This window comes from Astyanax mexicanus, chromosome 1 (genome assembly GCF_023375975.1).
Source record: "Astyanax mexicanus isolate ESR-SI-001 chromosome 1, AstMex3_surface, whole genome shotgun sequence".
NCBI classification, from domain to species: domain Eukaryota; kingdom Metazoa; phylum Chordata; class Actinopteri; order Characiformes; family Acestrorhamphidae; genus Astyanax; species Astyanax mexicanus.
The window spans coordinates 1,062,878-1,083,115 of NC_064408.1; the positions used below are offsets into that span (position 1 = coordinate 1,062,878).

At 36.4% G+C, this 20,238-nt stretch overlaps 2 protein-coding genes across 4 annotated transcripts in view; one reads left to right on the top strand and one right to left on the bottom strand.

Moving 5' to 3' along the window:
• mrps31 (mitochondrial ribosomal protein S31) overlaps positions 1-20,238 on the bottom strand; it is a 66,414-nt gene that overhangs the window by 32,035 nt on the left and 14,141 nt on the right. The window lies entirely within an intron of this gene.
• si:ch211-114c12.2 (uncharacterized protein LOC336578 homolog) lies at positions 5,553-18,990 on the top strand. Of its 2 annotated transcripts, none has more exons than XM_007242478.3 (10): positions 5,553-5,838; positions 8,333-8,392; positions 8,523-9,164; positions 9,608-10,321; positions 12,440-12,570; positions 14,259-14,358; positions 14,465-14,513; positions 14,635-14,709; positions 16,710-16,867; positions 18,287-18,990. In XM_007242478.3, exons 2-9 carry the CDS (start codon positions 8,352-8,354, stop codon positions 16,854-16,856), a joined length of 1,899 nt encoding a protein of 632 aa, XP_007242540.3. In that variant the 5' UTR covers positions 5,553-5,838; positions 8,333-8,351; the 3' UTR covers positions 16,857-16,867; positions 18,287-18,990. The 2 variants fall into 2 exon arrangements, with proteins under 2 accessions (XP_007242540.3, XP_007242541.3); XM_007242479.3 differs by having other exon boundaries at positions 5,555-5,838; positions 12,440-12,561.

Below are 20,238 nucleotides of genomic sequence, written 5' to 3' on the forward strand. Positions count from 1 at the left end.
AAAAACACCTACATGATCGTTCTGGACGGGAATAAAATCACAGAGGATAAAAACCCCCATAAAAGAGAAAATTACCCAGAACCCCCTCAGAAACTAATCCTGTCCCGATAGGGATCATGTAGGTGTTTTTCTCAGACGTCCTCTGAGTAAATTACAGGCTGAATTATCTACTGTTTTTCTCTGAACTCCATGCTCCTCCGCTAATTTTACTTTTTTTTTTTTAATTGCAAGAGTTATAATCCCATCTGGATTGGGCTAAAGGGAGCACATCTGAACCTGTAAAGACCAATATCATATATTTAAGGGTAGGGCTGTGCCATATCCTATCGTACGCGATAATATCTCCAAAAATAATTTTGATTGTGTACGACATTATATCCTGAAATATGGTGCCATATCAACCACCCCTAATTATCACATCAGGGTTCTACTTTTATACTGTTTTTAGAAAAGAAATATTCACCCTTTTATAATTTCCCATTATTTATCTACAAGAGACAGATTATATCTGTCCAGTATCATTTATTTTACTTTAATCCTGGATATATGGAGATATTTGGAGTGAATTATTATTATTATTATCATGACTGATCATTCTGGATCACTGACTTCTGTTACAAATTAATGTTACTGATTAATTTCTTGAATTATTTAAAATCTCAGTTAAGGGTGTGCCATATCATACCGTATGCAATAAAAATAATATTAATATTAATTAACATTTTGTTGCAGTAGTGTATTCTTGAAATAATTCAGTTTTTCATCAAATCGCCAAGAGTACCGTTATCGCGAAAATACCGTGAAATATCGTGATATTATTTTAGGGCCATATCGCCCACCCCTAATTAAGGGTACAATTAAAAAAAAAGTGTAGCTTTGAGTACAATAAAGTACTTGTATCGTACCTCTGTTTTTTAGTGTGTACATTAGGTCCACTTTAGGAGAGTTTATCTATTTAATCCAGTTTAAACTGTTTGCAACATTGCAACTGTTTCCAGCCGAAAGATCTCGATCTAGATCCCCTATTTATTCAGTATAAGGGGGGGGTTTGACATATTTGGCTGAAAAAATGTTTTTTAAGAAAAACCTCAAATTTAAGTGACGGAAATCACTGGATTATATTCTACCAACTTCTTATCTTTCCAAATCTATATATGGTTTTGTTGATTTTCCTCTTGAACTTTACATTTATTCACTAGTTTAAATTGTCATATAATGTGACGTGAATGTTATTGTTTATTAATTTAAAAAATAGGTATAATGTTTTAATGATAAGTCAATTTATCCTGATTATTTATCATTACTATATAAAAGTGTAGCATTGCTCACATGCAAATATGTCACCCTTTGCATTATTGTTCATTATCTACACACAGGAAGACATTTAGTCCATTTTTTTCAATATACTTTAAATTATTTTGGGAATATTGTTTTATAAAAGTACCAAAATTATTGTAACCTTTGCTGGAAATATTTATCATCTGTCACATTAAAGAGTTTATGATAAATAACCAAAATCCTTATATATTTATTTTAAAATTCTGAATATTAATAATCAGTTATAACACATACGTAGAAAGGGCAACAGTATAGATGGCTGTGTAATATGGTTCACTATTTGGTAAACAACAGGTCATTGTTGCCCTTTCTACGTATGTGTTATAACTGATTATTAATATTGATTTTTAAGGCATTTACAGCCTTATTAGTAGCCATTAATAAACTAATTTTAATTAACCATTTATATACCCTTTATAAAGGTAGTCTTGTTTTAAAGTGGTACCGAAATATTTAATAAACTTTGCTATTATCTGTAACAAATGTATCTAAGAGCATTATTTATGTATTTAAATACAGTTCATATCATATAGTATGTGGTTTCATGTACTTTGCATGACATTAAGCAATGAAGCTTTATGCTGGCATCATAAAACCATGCTAACTATAATATAACAATATCGTTTTAGAGGTAATATTGACTAAAAAGTCATTTTTTAGGCATTTTTGTGTAAAATGTGTCACACCATAAGACAAAAACAGGACTTGGTACTTAATTTTTCTGAAAGAATAAAGAGCGATAATTCATCCTGTAACTTTAAATGTCCTTCTGAGTTGTTGTTCTTCCTCCTGAAAGAAGGAGGACCCCCACTCTCTAAAGGTCTTCAAACTATAGCCTGTTTAAAATAAAAATGTAATGTATGGCGTCACACCATATGACATTCATTTTGGGGCAAAATGTTTTGGATGGATGGATGGATAGCTAGATAGATAGATACTATATAAATATATAAGGCTATAAAAGAATTACTATACAATGTAAAGATCTATCTGTAAATGGAGCAGTGCTGTAGATGTTGCTAAAGGTCATTAAATAGTTAACAGAGCAAAGTGCAAGGTGCAATGACACTGATTATAAAAGTGACTGATGTGCCATAGAAATATAAATATAAATATAAAGATGCATATGTAACAAATATAGTTCTGAGAAGTGAATATGTGAATACCCAATCATGAGTAAATGTACTTGAATGTAAGTGAGGTTGGGGAAGTGGTAGTGTAAAGAATTAAGAATTAATTCGTAGTAAATGGTGGCTTCAAAACTTTACACCCCAACTTTTAGCCAAGCAGACTCGATTAAACAGAAAATAAATTAATTTGCTTGTTTTTACTCAAAATCGACCTTTTTTCTGGTTTGACTGAAAATTGTCTTAAAAAATGCTCAGAATGCTCTGTAAATTCATATAAAACAGCACTTCAGGGCTCGTACAGTCATGAAAAACCTGGAAAAGTCATGGAATTTGAAAAAAAGCAATTTGCAGGCCTGGATAAGTTTTGGAAAAGTCACAGAAACTTGGTCTAAAAATCTTTGTGTTTCCGTTTATCAATGGGGAAAATCTATTTTGAGTAAGTTCAGAGTTAATTCAGTAATTTAGCCTTACAACAAATGGAGCTCTCAGGATTTGACACACATTTTATTATTAAATATTGTAGTCCTAATTCATTTTAGACCTAATATAATCAATTTTAATTATAGTTTTGGTTTTTACATTACATTACATTACATTACATTTGGCAGACGCTTTTGTCCAAAGCGACTCACAATAGTCAAGTACAATGTAAAATAAGTTTAAAGGTAAAAACAACTTTGGATAGGGATAAAAGGAGGTCAAAGGGGAATAATAGGATAGAGGAGTGAAGGAGGGGAAGAAGGAAATGAGGTTAGAAGTAGTTAGTTTGTTAGAGGTGTTAGGAGAGTAAGTGCTCTTTGAAGAGCTCTGTCTTCAGGAGTTTATTAAAGATAGCGAGAGATTCTCCTGATCTGGTAGTAGAAGGTAGTTAGTTAGAGGTGTTAGGAGAGTAAGTGCTCTTTGAAGAGCTCTGTCTTCAGGAGTTTATTAAAGATAGTGAGAGATTCTCCTGATCTGGTAGTAGAAGGTAGTTAGTTAGAGGTGTTAGGAGAGTAAGTGCTCTTTGAAGAGCTCTGTCTTCAGGAGTTTATTAAAGATAGTGAGAGATTCTCCTGATCTGGTAGTGGAAGGTAGTTAGTTAGAGGTGTTAGGAGAGTAAGTGCTCTTTGAAGAGCTCTGTCTTCAGGAGTTTATTAAAGATAGTGAGAGATTCTCCTGATCTGGTAGTAGAAGGTAGTTTGTTCCACCATTGGGGAACTCTGTATGAGAACAGTCTGGATTGCTTTGTGTGAATGTTTGTTTGGTAAAGCGAGGCGACGTTCATTGGAGGAGCGCAGCGGCCGGGAGGTAGCGTAAGCCTTCAGGAGCGAGTGCAGGTAGGAAGGAGCCTGTTCTGTCATCACCTTGTAGGCGATTGTAAGAGCTTTGAATTTGATGCGAGCATCAACTGGTAGCCAATGGAGCTCAATGAGCAGCAGGGTGACGTGCCCGTTTTGGCTGGATGAAGACCAGACGTGCTGCTGCGTTCTGGATCATCTGGAGTGGTTTTACTACACAGGCCGGGAGGCCAGTTAGCAGGGCATTGCAGTAGTCGAGGCGTGAGATGACGACCGCTTGCACCAGGAGTTGGGTGGCCTGTTGCGTCAGAAACGGTCTAATTTTTCGGATGTTATAGAGCGCAAAGCGGCAGGACCGAGCAACTGAGGCCACATGGTGCGTGAAGGAGAGTTGGTCATCAACCAGAACACCCAGGTTCCTAGCAACCTTTGTCGGTGAGAGAGAGAGAGAGTCGATACTTATAGAGAATTTGTGTTGAAAAGATGGTTTTGCTGGTATAACCATGCAAAGTCATGCAAAAATAAAAAAAAATTAATAAAAAATTGTAAAGATTGTAAAAATGAAAAATGTATTGGTTAAAAAGTTATATATATATATATATATATATATATATATATATATATATATATATATATATATATATAAATATATATATATATATATATATATATATATATATATATATATATATATATTTATATATATGTTAGGGGTGTGCCATATCGTATCGCACACGATAATATCGTCATAATGTTTAAATATCGTGAACGATAATATACCCTATAATATCGTGCCGTATCACCCATCCCATTTCCCATTATATATCTACTAGAGACAGATTATATCTGTCCAGTATCATTTATTTTACTTTAATCCTTTAATTATGGAGATATATAAAGTACAATCAATAGCGTCATGACATTCTGGATCTGATAAAATTCTTGTATTTTTTAATATCTCACTCGTGGGTATTGTAAAGGTGTGCAGTATTATATTGTATGTAATAATATATATATTTTTCTTGCAGTGTATAGTGTATTTTTCGCCAAGAGTATCGTTATCGCGAAAATACCATGAAATATCGTGATATTATTTTAGGGCCATATCACACAATCCTAATATATATATAATATAATATAATATAATATTATATATAATATGTTTTATTCTGAGTACTGTACTGCTATTTACAGATCAGTAGTGAGTGATAGAAAACAGCAGCTGCACGTTTATCTGTGTTCAGCTGCTTTCAGCCCCGCCCCCTTTCACACTGACCTGAGATCATTCTGCCCCGCCCTCTTTCACACGTACCTGAGATCCGTGGAAGCCACGCCCACTATACACTGATCTGAGATCAGGTGGTCGCTCCCCTCCTCACTCAAACAGACACACATACAGACCCTAAAAACTGACCTGATATCAGCTAAAGCCACGCCCTGCTTAATCACAACTTCTCCCCTTTTAAGCTGACCTGAGATCAGCCAGTCCCGCCCCTCCCCGTTAAACCTCACCACTCGAAAACTAAGCTAAGATCAGCTGAAGCCGCGCCCACTTTACTTTACACTGACCTGAGATCAGCCAGTCCCGCCCCTCCCCGTTCAAACACATGACTTTAAAACTGACCCCAGATCAGATTAAGTCACGCTCACTTCACTCATAATTCTGCCCCTTTCACACTGATCTGAAATCAGCCTGTCCCGCTTGGCCATGCCTTTACCCGGTTAAACACACAACCAGAAAACTGACCCGAGATCAGCTGAAGCCGCGCCCACTCCACACACCGCGCACAGTCCCCGGATGCAACTGCTGCTGCTGGTCTTCTCGATAGCCTAGCATTACCTCAGCTCGCTACTAGCGGTGGAGACTCGCTGTTGGCGCAGGATGAACCGAATCTGGACGCAGCGGACGAGTTTTATGTGCTAAAATCGATTAAAATCATATCGATTAACTTTATTTAACTGTAGTTAATTCGATTAAATCTTAATCGAGGTGAATATCGTCGAGTTTCTGGTCTGTTAGCTGCGAAAGGCAGTGGTTTGCTATCGCTAGCTGGTCAGCTTCAGGCTAGCGGCAGTTTCCAAGATTAATTTGGGTGAGTAACGTTAGTTTTATTAAATACGTATTTTATACTTCTTTAAACATGTTCATAGTCGGTAAAATGTGATTTATGACTGAAATTGTGGTTCAAAACGTCGAATTAATTGAGTTATGTCGAATTTCCGTGAGTAGTTTTTTGAGATTTTTGAGGTAGCTATGCTAAGCTAGCTGTCTGATAAGCAGGCCTGGTTTCAGTCAGGCTTGTTTTCCTCATTCAAGTCCACCTCAGTTCTAATTATATTAAATTAAATATATAACATACTTGTTTTACCTGGTATTTTTCATATTTTTTTTGGTTTATTTTAATGCAGTTTATGATTTTCTCACATTCTTACTGTTGGTCTGTTAGGCTTAAATATGCTTTAGTACATGCTTTGTCTACATTGGTATATATAATCTTAAATCCCTTTCATTTTCTGTTTGATCATTTAGGCCATATGTGAAAGACATTCTTAAATGTGGTGCTGGACGATATATTTTTATATTTTCTTACAATCCACAAAAGCCCAGACTCGTTTCTGAATATTAATACCAAATTCAAACTCAATAATTGTTTTGTTGTTGTTATTATTATTATTATTATTATTATTATTATTATTATTGTGGGTACTTACAAAATATTGATGCAGCACCAATAAAACGTAAAACGTGCTAGATGATTCTATGGCTAAAAGGGGCGTTTAAAATATCGAATTAATTGAATTATGTCGAAATTCCTTGAGTAGTTTCGTGAGGTTTTTGAAGTGGCTAAGATAAGCTAGCTGTCTGATTAGCAGGCCTGATTGTAGTCAGGCTTGTTTGCCTCATTCGGATCCACCTAATTTCTAACTACATTAAATTCAATTAATACTGTTTTAATTGCTGTTGTTCATTATTTTTTGGTTTATTTTGCAACCTTTTATACCAGTTTATGATTTTCTTGCACATTTATAACTGTAACTTCACTTCACAATACTAAACTTCACTTTTAGTATTTCTCTGCATTAAGTCATTAATTTCTTATAGCCCATGCCCGTTTATGAATATTGATACCAAATTCAAAACGTCATATAAAACAGTTCTAGAAATAAGGTCAGAACTAGTTCTATGAAACTTACAACATACAAGAGGATTTCTGACTTAAATGATAATTTAAAATGTTAAATTACGTGAATTATGTCGAAATTTATTTACATGACTAAGCTAAGGTAGCAGTCTGGTCAGCAGGCCTGGTTTCAGTCAAGGCTTGTTTTTCTCTTTGAGAATCAACTCACATGTATATTACATTTAATTAGGTATTTAACAGTTTTCTTGATAAAATTCATACATTTTTTTTTATTTTTACACAGTTAGTGATGTGCTCGCAAGTGTTATTGATTTTTTTTTTTTTTCAGGAAACAAATATTTATGACTATTTAAAAATGAGCAATTGGTTTTAGAGGATAGTTTATTATACAGATGAGCAGAGACCTTAATCCTAATTCAGCTTTTAGAGAATATTGTTTGAAAAGACAGAAACTGTGTGTAAAAAGGTGTATATTTATGCCATCACTATAGTTCTTCGATTCATTTTAAGTTTGATTCTACTGGGTAATACCTCCAGGCCATGTTTGAGAGACATTCTCAAATGACTTTCCTTTAAAGTGGCTTTGCAGTTACATGCCCTGTTCTGCCCTATTACCATCTATTTTATCCTAAAATGATCCCAAACTTAACTAAGACTCTACTAGAAACACTAAAATCCATAATTTAAAATATCAAATGCAAACTTATACAAGTAAAAACATTTAAATACCACTTAAAAATGTTTACTACTAATCAGTTCTACTAACACACTAACACACCCTTGTCTTACAATGCTATCTACAATACAGTTCTAATTTTTTTTCTGGTAACAAGGGTTAGTTGCATAATTTTAGACTTAAACAGTTAAAATTGACTGGTTATGTTACATTAACATATGCTTAATGTAATTCTGAGTAGTAATGTTACCATTGATTTAAATGCAAGTTTTCTCTCTATATTTAAGTACAAACTTCAGTTAAGAATGTCTAGTTTTTTTTTTTTTATTAATCTTGGTTTTTCTACTGTAATTATTCCAAGTAAAAAAATAAATTTAGCATCTTTGTAGTATTACAACTTGTATTCATGCTGTAGATATTTAGAAAAACACATCATCTATTTTGTGGTTTTCTGGAAGGATTGGCAGATAATTTTCATGTTATTTGACATTTGCTGTGCAGCCTTCTTTGTTTTTGGAGTTGCAAATACATTTGGTGTAAGGTTTAATCAAGTTCCAAAGTGTTTGATTGGGGGAGAACCATCCAATTGATGTGTTCATGACTGCACAAACCAGTAGAAAAAGACAAACTGGTAGCACAGCAATTTAATTTGACAGAGATGAGCAGGTTTACTGAGTGCTTTTTTACTTATTTTTATGTGTACATAACATTGTGATGCTTATATATATATCAAACAAAATGCCGTAATTTAATTTGCTTGTTTTCCAGGTGGTTAACTGACCCAAACATGGTGAGACCTCGCTCAGGTTCTCCACGGTCTAAACCAAGGTTAGTTTTTTTTGTCTGTTGATAAACTGCTCTTCATCCAGAGTCCTTGATTTGAAGTTGGTGTTGATATCTTAACCATTGTGAAAACCTTTTGTGTTTTTTTTTTTTCCTTGTCTTTTTTATTTTTTAGACCCTATTCTGACAGCTACCACAGCGAGCACCATGGTGAGCGATTTGGCCCCTCTTCCAGGAGTCCGAGGGGATTCCGAGGCCCCTCAGGTAAGGCACCGCCGAGCTGGCAAGAGAACAACAGTGGAGGACCACATCCATACAACAAGAGACCACCTTTAATGGGAGAACCCAGGGAGAGGCACTGGATGTCACACAACCAGGATAACTTCAGGCCATATGCTGGCTCACAGGATTCTCAACGTGGCCGAAGAAGGCCTTCCCCACCACGTTCAAACCGCCCCCCACCCCTTCAACACAGGATGTCACCTCACAGTCCCTCGCATGGACCCCCAGGCCAACACAGGCCTTCATTCCGTGGGAACCACGTTTCTTCTTCACCCCGTCACTTTCATGGCCCTCCGTCAGACCGGAGGGGTCCTTCTCCTAACAGTAACTTCAGACCCCCTCAGCGACACCGAAGTCCTGCCCAGGAGCAGGAGAGGAGCTGGGGCCCCGAGAGGTCCTTCAACCGACCGGTTCGTGGAGGGCACCGTTGGAACGGCCCAGGGGGCTACAATCACCCCAATGGGCAAGCTAGGTTCTCTGGCTCGCCCCAGAGGAAGCCCAGGGAGTTTCACGAGAGGAGCTCATACCCAGAGAGGTACAGGAATGAAGTCGTACAGGCCGGGTGAATTGAATGGTAGAGATACAAGGGGCAATTTGAATATGCACAGAAGTGTTAGGCTCAAAAGTCAACATCACAGGGAAGTAATTTGAACCCCACACAGCTTCTTCCAGCCTTTACCTCCTGCGGTTCGCTGAGGGTAAAGATAGCAGGAGAACCTAAATTGATAAGCTCGCCTCATTTTGAAAGTCAATAGTCAAAAGTCAATATGGAGAAAAACGATAAATCCATTTTAAGCTTTGATAAAGGGTTATGCTGGGCCCTGGGGTGTTACGGCATTCAGCAGGGGAGGGGCTGGATGTAGCATAATTGAAGTTTTAACAAACACCCCCAAACACTGAAGTAAAGTAACCCTGCTAAAGCAGCAGGAAGCTGGCATTATAACCCACATGTTTCTATTGTTTGTGATGGATATGCAGGTGGTCTGCTGAGAGAGATCCACGGAAGCAGCATGGAGAATTAGGAAGACCACGAGGCAGGGAAAGGCCTGGGCACCATTCCCCAGATTGGGCACACCGGGAAGGGTGTAACCCCCACCACAACCGCCCCCCTTTCAGATCGCCTTCATGGAAAGCAGGACCACCGCCCTCTTCGTCTGGTTCGTCTTCCAGATTCCACCCACCACCGCCACTACGTCCACAGGACAGGCCCCCCATGCGTCCGCTGAAGAGGCTTGGACATCCTCCATTGTCCGCAGACGTGGAGCATGGACCGCCCAAGCGCTTCCGCAGGGAGTTGTCTATTCGCCCTCTACCCCCCAGGGGTTTTGGAGGTCGTGGCCTGTCCCTCAAGGACAAATCTCGGCTCTTGAAAGGGCGAAAGTTTAGAGAAGAATCTGTGGCACGCTTCAAAATGCCGCCACCAAGGCCAAGACCTTCAGACAAGGTACAGAAGGCTAAAGAACCGAAGACTCAAAGAGAATCAAAAGAAGAGGAGGAGGAGGAGGATGCTGATGAGGTTGAGGAGTCGTCATCCACAGGAGCTTCAAGCCGCTCCAAGGTCCCATTGAAGAAAAGTGTCAAGAGACCTGGGCCAAGAAAGCTGCAGCCCTCTGAAATGGATTCCAAGTCGGCCGATCCTGAAAGGAACGCCGAGACACAGGTGGAATCCCGCCGCTCTGTAAGAGCACACAGGTACGGTATCATCCCTCATACTGTGGCAATGGGCGCGTGATGGTTAGAAGGTCAAGCTCTTCCTGTTTGTCAGTTTGGCACTGCTTTCACCAAAGAGCGCTACCCCTCTGTTCACATGAAAAAGAGAAAAAGAGAATCATAAGGCTATTTCACTCCTCATCAGATTCATCTCTAAGATATGTTACCCCCTTTGCTCTTGACCAGAAAGTCAGTCCCTAACCAGGTTAATGCAGGCATGTCTAAAGGGAAATGCCTAGGGGATTATGAAAATTCCCAGAAGTATGGTCTTATTCATACCACTTCCAAAAATACTCAAGGTTTCATGATCACATCAATCGCTGTCATACCCAAAGCCAAGGGGATACAGGCGACCTGAGGGGGAAAGTCTAGCTCGTTTAACGAGCAAACCAGGGAGGAACCGTTTAAGAGCCATTCGTCTTTCAAGTTCCACAGAAAGAATGCCTCTCCCACATTGTCAACAAAGTGTGAACTTCGGTCCTTTCACCTGAACGATAGATCAGATTAGGCGGTTGCACAACACCCGGTCAATATGGCGGCAAACAGCAGTCATCCAAGAATTGCCCTGAGGAAGAAATTTGAAGGTGTACTTTGGAAAATACAAGCCTGAGGATCTCTACTGTTGGAATTCCAGATGTTCAGTTGATGAACCTTTCCATGGATGAAGGATGATTGATCGATTCTACTACGACTACTACTAATCCTACTCTAAAATCTTATTTAATTCTGTTCTACCCCCTTTTTCAAAAGGAAGACTTGGCAAGTTCCAACAAAGCATTTGATTGCAATTCCTACATACCGTGCATTATCAAGTTCAAGTATGAAGATGAGGCTTAAAATTCCTGCAAGACCAGACCGACCTGACAAGCCTACATGCCCAGAGCTTGAATTTAATAAGAAGGGCATACAAATGTTGTTGGCCCTTGGAGCCATGAACAAGTGAATTGTCTTCAATTAACACTATTCCTAGAAGATGAGCGCTGATAGACAGATGTGCCGAAAAACAGAATCAAGCTTCAATGACCTCTAGAAGGGATTTGAGTGAAGTTGAGGATTGATTTACAGGATCCAGAAGCAAGCCGTTGACCCACTGTTACTTGGGAAGAAGACGAGATTGTAGAAAACGTTGGAAGACGAGAACGCTGCCTTCTTTTCCTGAACGTTCTTGACATCCTTGAAGTCGGACGCACTAAAACAAGGGTACATGTTGCAAGAGGGTTCAAGATGCAAATTTTAAAAGGCACTTATTTCATGATTACTGTTTGAGGAAATGGTACAAAGACAAAACCATTTTAACCATACCATTGCAAATTTAGACCATGGTGTTCTCAATCAAATATGCAATGTGCCTGCAGTAAAAGTTCTCCAGCCTGGTGATAAAGAAAAGTACAGATGTTTGCCAGAATATGCGAAGTGAAAATGGGACAAAGTTGAGAAGATCTTCAGCTTGAATTCTCCAGTCTGTAAGCCTTCAAGTTGGTGCCATCTGTACTGTACATGTTGGAAATTCAGAGGATAAATGCGATAAGTGCAAGACAGCCATGCTAACGACGATGATTGGGACCAGGTACCATTGCAGCTTCAAATCAAGAAGATCAGCATAAGGGAAAAGGAAATGGATGAAAAATCAAGGAAAAGCTGGACAACAGATTATTAGGAGCACAAACAAGAGTGTCCCTCAGATCCAGGCCTGTCCACGATCTTCTCGTTTGATTGACCAAAGTCAGTTACACGCATTAGTGCAAGGAAAACCGTTAAGAGCCAGAGTGAATCAGAGAAAAACTAATCTTCCAATTCATACTGAAGCATGGAGATGATGGGCTTGCTTTGCTGTAAGTACCCATGGCAGTGATGCATCTTTGGTTATTTGCCGCTATTTTGTTTTACAGTAACGTTTGGTTTTGGAGGACTGTGATTAAGTAACTATTTGAGTGATCATTGCTCTCTTGCACCTCATTTGATGAGGAAGAAGGTCTATTACTTGTGTCTATATTAGAACTTGCATGTGTGCTAACATAATGCCTACATTGTTTTAAGGTTTGATTACCTTCATCTTTCCGGACAGTTTAACTCACTTTTTGCTTCGCCCACCCTTTCCAGCTCTTCACCCATAGAGAGACAGCTGACTCGTGACCTAGTCGTGGTTTCCCATTGGGAGGCTGGAGCTAGACCAAGTTCTAGCCCTAAAGATGGCTCTCACTGGAGGAACAAGCCAACCAAGAGTAAGATTGGTAATGTTTTAATGTTGCTTTTATCTTTAGGGTTTGACGATTCATTGATTTTAAAAGTGATGACAGTAGGAAAACAGACAGTAAATTGCTAAAAATTGGAGATTGTAAAATAAATTGGTTATGTACTGATCCTGAATCAATCAGCTAAATCAGAATAATATCGACCTATTGTGTTTTTTGGCTGAAAATCGTCTGATATTATTCTGATTTAGCTGATCGATTCAGCAGTTGAGTTCTCACAGTTCCTGATCCAACTGTTAAAGGATACCCGCTCGAGGAACACTTAACTCCCTCGTCATCACGGTCAATGGCCACTCAGTTCTATGGACTATCAGTCTGGAGTTTTTGTGATTTCTAAAGTTCATATGTGTAGGACTAACTGCCTTGTGGTGGAAAGAGAATAAAGGTTCCAGCCCCACTAACCGAATAATAACGCTATACACAGTGCATCTTTTAGCCCATACAGTAAGCAGCAGAGCTAACAAACACCACTAACAGCAATTGCTGTAGTCAGAAAGCTGAAGGAGTCTTCTTTAAGCTCCACAGTGCAGTTCTGTATTGGGATTCAGAGACTGTCTCAGCTGGAGCTGAGCCGAACTGTTTGATTATTGTTGTTATTAGAATAATAACTTGGTTATATGTTATATATGTTACCAATAAATATATGCTATTTTAAACAGTAAGATAAAACAGGCATTGAGTTGGCTGATGTTTTGATACTTGTTCCTGTGTTGTTGACGTCTTAAATAAGCGAAAACATAATTCTAAAAATCAAACAACATACACGTCACAAAAAAACTTAAAATCCGTCTATTTTGATGCTTCAACATTTATTTACAGACAGCTTAGATTCCCTATGTTTACTTAAACATAGCCTGGCATTTATGTAGCATTCATATTTCATTTGGCCCCATTGAATGCTGTAATTCAATGTACAGAAAATGGTTTGGTAATAAAAAATACACTTTTTGAAATTTTGCAATATGGCGGACAATTTTGGCTTTACTTCTATAAAGCAGATAGGAAAAGAGCCACAGCTTTCATGTTTCATTGGTGCAATCAAACGACATCCAACCAAAGTCTACGTTCACATTACAAGCCACGTTGCTCAAAACTGATTTATTTTTGCTCAGATCGGATTTGTCTATCTTGATTGCTCCCATTCACAATTGTAAGTGTAAATGTAATCTGTATGTGTGTGTAATGTGAACGAATCTGTCCCTAAAAGTACATGCTCAGGTTGAGGAGGTGAAAAAAGACCAGGCGGTTTGCTTTTGCTGTTTTTGCAGCTATAGCTGCACAGGTGCACCAAGAGATGTGGTGTGGTGTGTGTACAGGAGAGAAACACGTAGCGCTAATGCTAATGTGTAAAAGAACAAAAGGACGCATGAATTCCACATGATTTAACCGTTCATATTCATGTTGCGTATCTGTGGATTGGATTTGTATCTGATTTAGGACCACATACGAAAGTTGCTCAAATCTGATTTGGAAAAAAAAATTATTTTGGTGCGTTTACACAGTCATGAAAAAATCAGATCTGAGCCACATGAGGCAAAAAAAATCAGATTTGAGTCACTTCAGCCTGGTAATGTAAACGTAGCCAAAAAGTCTTAAGTTCTCAGCGAGTTTGTTTTCTTGCTTTTAATTAACTGTAACTCAAATTTCTCCTTATTTTTTTTTCTCAGATAATTCGAGCTCTCGAGACTCGAGCTTAACTCTGAGTGAGCGTTTCGGCAAACTGCATAACCTTGGATCTTCTCCACATGCCCAGGAGGTAGAACGACGGTAAGTTGTGATGGTAACTTTAGTTACTGCGCTGTTTATGAAAGGTGAAACGATTATCCCACTGTGTATTTGGAATTTCTTGTTTATGGTTATTGTTTTATTGCAGGCTGTCTGATGGCCCTGAAAAAACCTTCAGGAAACCAGTTCCTTTTCAGGTGAACAAACACAACATGACATTTATTTCCTGCTGAATTAAAACTTAACGACCCCTCGTTTCTCTAACTGAGGTTCATGTTAGCTTAATGATGGTAATCTTATGTTTTTTTTAATGTATAGAAGCCTGGATTACGTCCTAGTCTGGGGTTTAAGAAAGGTCCGTGTCCTGATGGAGTGTTCAGAAGACCTTTAATGGTGAGTGTTGAAGTTTTACAGCAGCTGTTCAGGTTTTACAGCTAAAGATAGGCTCTAGTCTGCAGGGTGTGGTCTGTTCTTCGCAGTTCTATCCAGAGCTAATTGGACGCTTGTGCTTTGTATGATCACATGGTCTATTGATGGATAAATGGATGGACGCTGTTTCTAATTTTGACTCAGTGGCAATATAAATGCCGTAACTTTTTGCATAAATACAGTGGGGCTGGGATGGGGCGATTCTAGGATTAGAGGTTTAGGAGTCATATCAGAAGAAATACAGTAATTTACATTAAAATCAGACCCACAAACTATTATGTACAGGGGACTAGGGCTTTGTACCATTTGAAAATCAGGGTTTGTACGGATATGAAAAAACAGGAAAAGCCATTGAATTTTAAAAAAGCAATTTCCAGACCTGGACAGGTTTTGGAAAAATAAAAATACCCAAAAAGTTTAGGAAAAGTCATGGAAATTTGGTCTAAAATTCTTTGTGTTTCAATGTATCGATTGAGAAATTTTTTTTTGAGCTACAAATACATCAGATCATAGTAAATTCAGTAATTTAGCTCTACACAATGGAGCTTTCAGGATCTGACACATTTTATTATTAAATATCGTGTCAACATACTATAATCAATTTTAATTATAGTTTTAGTGGATTTTTGGATTTATTGTCCATGTCTGCACTGATGTTTTAAAAATTATATGGTCAGAAAATCTTTACTTAAAGGCATGGAAAATTAATTGTTGAAATGGTATTGAACCCTGTAAAATGTTCAGTATCGGTTCAATACTTTGAATTCGGTACCGATTGTTTTTTCGGTACCTTTTCTAAATTCTCTAACCAAAAAATACAAAAAGCGATAATTATTCTCACAAAACGTATTTATTTAACAGCTGACATCATTTTCATGAGAGACTGCCATACTTTCGGATTGTCACTTTAACTGCTTAAATTACAAATCTATTTTTCTTTTTTCAATTATTTATTTGTCTTTTTCTTTTTAAAATAGCACAACATGTACAAAAAGCACAAGGAATATTTGTTATAGAAAACTTATAAGCAAGTGAAATGTAGCCAAAACAAAAGGAAATAAAAAAAAGTCAAGCACCTGATGAGGAAACAATGCTCATCCTGTTATGTCACATAGTCAAAGCAAAATATACAGGTAGGACATATGGTTAGAGGTCTATAAAAGGCTCCCATGTTCTCCAAAAAAAAAAACAGTAAGTGCTCTGATCCAATCGTATAGTTTTATTAAGAACATGTTAACCTATTTTAAAATTAAAAATACCTCTCACTACTGCATTATCTCGTTCTCATCTAGTCTAATTTTAACATCTAAAAGCTGAAAGCTACTCAAAACTCACTATAGATAACATTTATCTGATACACATACACATGAGTTATTTGTTGTTGATAAAGCCTATAGGTTTGTTTATTTGATGTCATGTTCCTATATGTTCTTATATAAAGGCCTTTTATATTCTTTATTCTGGTTGAAGCACTTTTGTTTTGATCTGTTATATTTGGACCCCTTGATATTATATAGTTTTGTGGGAGGAGGTTTCAAAGACTTTTTAGACAGTAGTAGGTACAGATTTCCATTATATCGATATCGAAATTATATCGTTTCGACCTAAATTAAGGATTATATCGCAATAAAAATGTTGTCCATATTGTCCAGGACTACAATATTGCAATAAAATAAATATTGTATAGTTTTTTGTTTAGGATATGGAGCAGTTTTGGGCACGTTACTTTGAAAAAGTAATTATAGTTACTAGTTACTTCTCCAAAAAAGTAACTGAGTTACTCCACTATAAAAGTAACTAGTTACCAGTAAAAGTAACTATTATGTTACTTTTGTGTTACTCGCCCCTGCATGACTGCATTAGCCAGCACTAGTCTGGATCTCATATACTGATGATGACTCCGCTGCACAAAACTTTTACCTGCATTAATCCTGGTTTGGTTTGTTCCCTTTTTTTCCTTTAAGGCCACCATCATTCCTCGTCCACCCCTCCATCAGAAACCTGTATTCAGGAAAAGCCAGAGCATCATGTCCAAATACAGAAACCTGCAGACGCTCCGCCACAAAGCTCCGCCCCACCCACGCCAAGCTACCAGCTACCGCCGCTGGTGAAGCTCCTGCAGGTGAGTTTACCTGGTCTGGTGCTGGTTTGTCTGTTTTATCCCTCAGATTACTAAAAGTGTATTAAGGTTAAAGATGGACAGCTGGTTTTAGTTGATTTTAGTTTAGTTTATTGTGCAGTGATGCAGTATGTTCTTCTAATCATATGGTTGGAGATCAATTTTCAGTTTATTATAAAAAAAGACTGTTAGTCCTATTTTAATTAGATGTGGTGCAACAAATCTTGAATAAAAACTACTACTAGTAAAGTGTTTAAACAGCACAGTTTTTAAAATCTTCTTTTAGAGAATTTTTGTATATCTGCTGTTTTGGGAAAATTGATTTGACAACACTTTTAATACCACCCAAATACCTAAATAAAATTAATACCCCTTTAACTTAAACAAAAATGCCAAAAAGAAACAAAAATAATATTGATTTTACAGATTGATTCCTGTATTATCTGACACAATTCAAGCAAGCAAATTACATTAACATTTTTAAGTATAAAATTATAATTTTTTTCCAACCTGTTTTTACACTTCCCCATGCCTACATTAACTTCTTTGCTAGCTAAAAGCAAGGAAAAAATGTACATGACAATTACATTAATTCTAATTTATTCAGTCTTAAAAATTCTTTTTTTTAATCAACATAAAAAGCAAAAAGCTTTTGTGATTTATATTTTTTAGATAAATGAATTTAATACTTAATGGATCCTTAGATGCCCAGTAAAATATAGTAATTTTGCTAATATTGTGTTAAATTAAGGATACTGAAATAAAATTACTGAAGTCAAAATGCCAAACAGGTTTTAATTACTTTTGCCATCTTTTTTTTTTTTTTTTTTTGTGATAAATGAATTTAATACTTAAGGGATTCTTAGTAAAATAGTGATTATTTTGTTCGTTTTGTAAAGGTTGTGTAAATTAGTTGTGTAAAAAAGACAGAAAGTGAAAATTGAAATTTTAAATAAATTATTTTTTTTTTTACCAAAAGTATTTGGTTATAAATGATCGTGTATTTTAAACGATTGAGAGCATTAACAGTATTAAAGCTGCAATGTCTACCACAGTATTTGCAGACATTGTTAATAATATACATCAAATATTCAGTAACCAAAAGTAGTAAAAAAAAGACTACTTTTTTTAAGTAAGTAAAAAAATATATATATTTAATGGTGAGGGGAATTTATTTATTTTTTTAAGTAGTTGGTTATAAATCGTCTTTTCACTTTTTTTTGTTTCATTTTTACTCAATATTTAACATCTGTACATTTTGTGGCGATTTTAACTAATTTTATCACCCAGCTGTCAATCGATTGAATTTTTTGCACAATTTACAGTGATTAATCAAAATTTGTTACTTTTTATTTATTGACTTTTTTTAAGTTGACGGCACTATAAATGATATTTGTTTTTTTTTTTTTTGTGTTTTTGTAGATGACTGTTTATTGTATGTGAAGGTTCTTGAGTCACTGTGGATAAAGAACCTGCGACCACCTCCACCTCACCTCCACCTGCGTCTGACCTGGCTTCATGCTTCCGCCGCCTAATGATTGGCCTCTTCTCTGGGTTAATAAGCCCCGCCCCCTCCCTCCTTTATCTGTTCTGAAAACTTCAGACTCTTCTAAAGGGTTTCTGATCTCACTGTATCTGTATTTATGGATCTCGATTGCCAAAGTTTAGGTTAATCTTCACCGTGTTCTCCTTCGGTTCTGCTTCCTGGTGTTCTGGTTCATGGACTCGTCAGCAGGACTTTCACTGGCTGCAGCGTGTCGGCGAGACGGTTGTGTGGAGTTTCTGCTTTTTCTTTTCTTTAATCTCCACTTCAGCTTGTGTGATGATGAACATATCAGCCCTGATGAATCTGAGAGATAAACAGCAGCTTCATCAGGAGGAGATCTGCTGCAGATCTGCTGCAGGTATAAATATATAAATGTATAAAGTTCTGCTGCACTGAGTGACGGCCTCCTTCTGTTCTACTGCAGTTATCGGTGTTTGATCTGCAGATTAAAGTCGGGTTTTCACAGATCTGAGTGATGCATTATAATTATATTCCTCTTTAAAGCTCTTTGTACAGTCCTTCAGATAATTATGTACATTGTTTATAGAGATTTCAATAAAAAAAACTGGAACTTTTTGTGTATTTTAGTGTCGTACTTTCGTTCTTCATGATACACCAGCATTCCCTCCAAATAAAGATATTACCTATTACGACTTTATTCTCGACAGTTTATCAAAATATTCAGACTCTATATTTAATCTATATTTTAGCCAGAATATGTTTTATATTTATTATATATATGTTTTTCTGGAAATATTCTAACTTTGTTCTTGATATATTGCGTCTTAATTCTCATAAGTATTATTGTTTTGTTCTCTGAATATTACGACTTTGTTCTCAAGAGGGTTTTATCATCACATTACAGCTTTATTCTCAAAATATTACTTTATTTCTGAAATATTATTTAAATATATATATATATATATTGCCACTTTGTCCTCAAAATGACTTTTTAATGCATTAAAATGTTTAATATACTTTGTATTTATTCTCAAAGTATTAGTTTCATTCTCACATTGCGTTGAGAGTAGTAAAGTATGGTATGTCATTAAAAAAAAATAAAGATGTGTGGTCGTAATATTTAAAGAATAAAAGCGCAATATTTTGAGAATAAGTATGGTACAGAATTTTGAGAATTAAGTTGTAATATTCCAATGTGGCATTTTAAGAATAAAGTTATACTTTGGGAGTAATGTAATATTTAGAGAATAAAAGAGTCATATTTCAGAAATAAAGATGTACAGAATGGTATTTTTTTTTTTTTGAGAATAAATTAAAGTCCGGCTGCTTCTTTCTCCTGAATAAACAGTTTCATCATTTTTAATACTAAAAACAGTTCTGTGCTGTGCAGTTCTCTGAGCAGCAGACTGAGGGACTGAAGACACTCATATGGTGGATTTCTGTGTATTCTATAAATATAATAAAACACCTTTTTCACAGTATTTTGACAGTTGGAATATATAGAATATATGGAATTGTATAGTATTTGTATATTGTTTAGTTACAGCGCCCCCTCAGTCTGATACCGTTCACAGCATCAGACTAAAGTTTAAGTTCATGGAGGATAAAAAAATTATAAATTAATTAATTATTAAATACATTTTGTCATGAAAAAGTAAACACTTAAAATTGTATCAGGAATCTTTTTCCACATTTCCATGCATGAACCTTCATTTGGGATGTTTTTTGCATTTATTTATGTGTTTCTACATTTATTTCTACATTGATATATTTTTTTCCCCCAAATTTCTACATTTATTTATTTATTTATATATTTGTATGTTAATTAAGTAGGTGGTCCCATTTTCACTCTTAAGAAGAATGAAGA

Excerpts from the sequence above, each read along its gene's own strand:
- si:ch211-114c12.2 (XM_007242478.3), top strand. The coding sequence starts at position 8,352 with ATGGTGAGACCTCGCTCAGGTTCTCCACGGTCTAAACCAAG. Across the intron at positions 10,322-12,439 it reads CGCTCTGTAAGAGCACACAG|CTCTTCACCCATAGAGAGAC; the intron begins GTACGGTATCAT and ends CACCCTTTCCAG. Across the intron at positions 14,710-16,709 it reads TGTTCAGAAGACCTTTAATG|GCCACCATCATTCCTCGTCC; the intron begins GTGAGTGTTGAA and ends TTTTCCTTTAAG.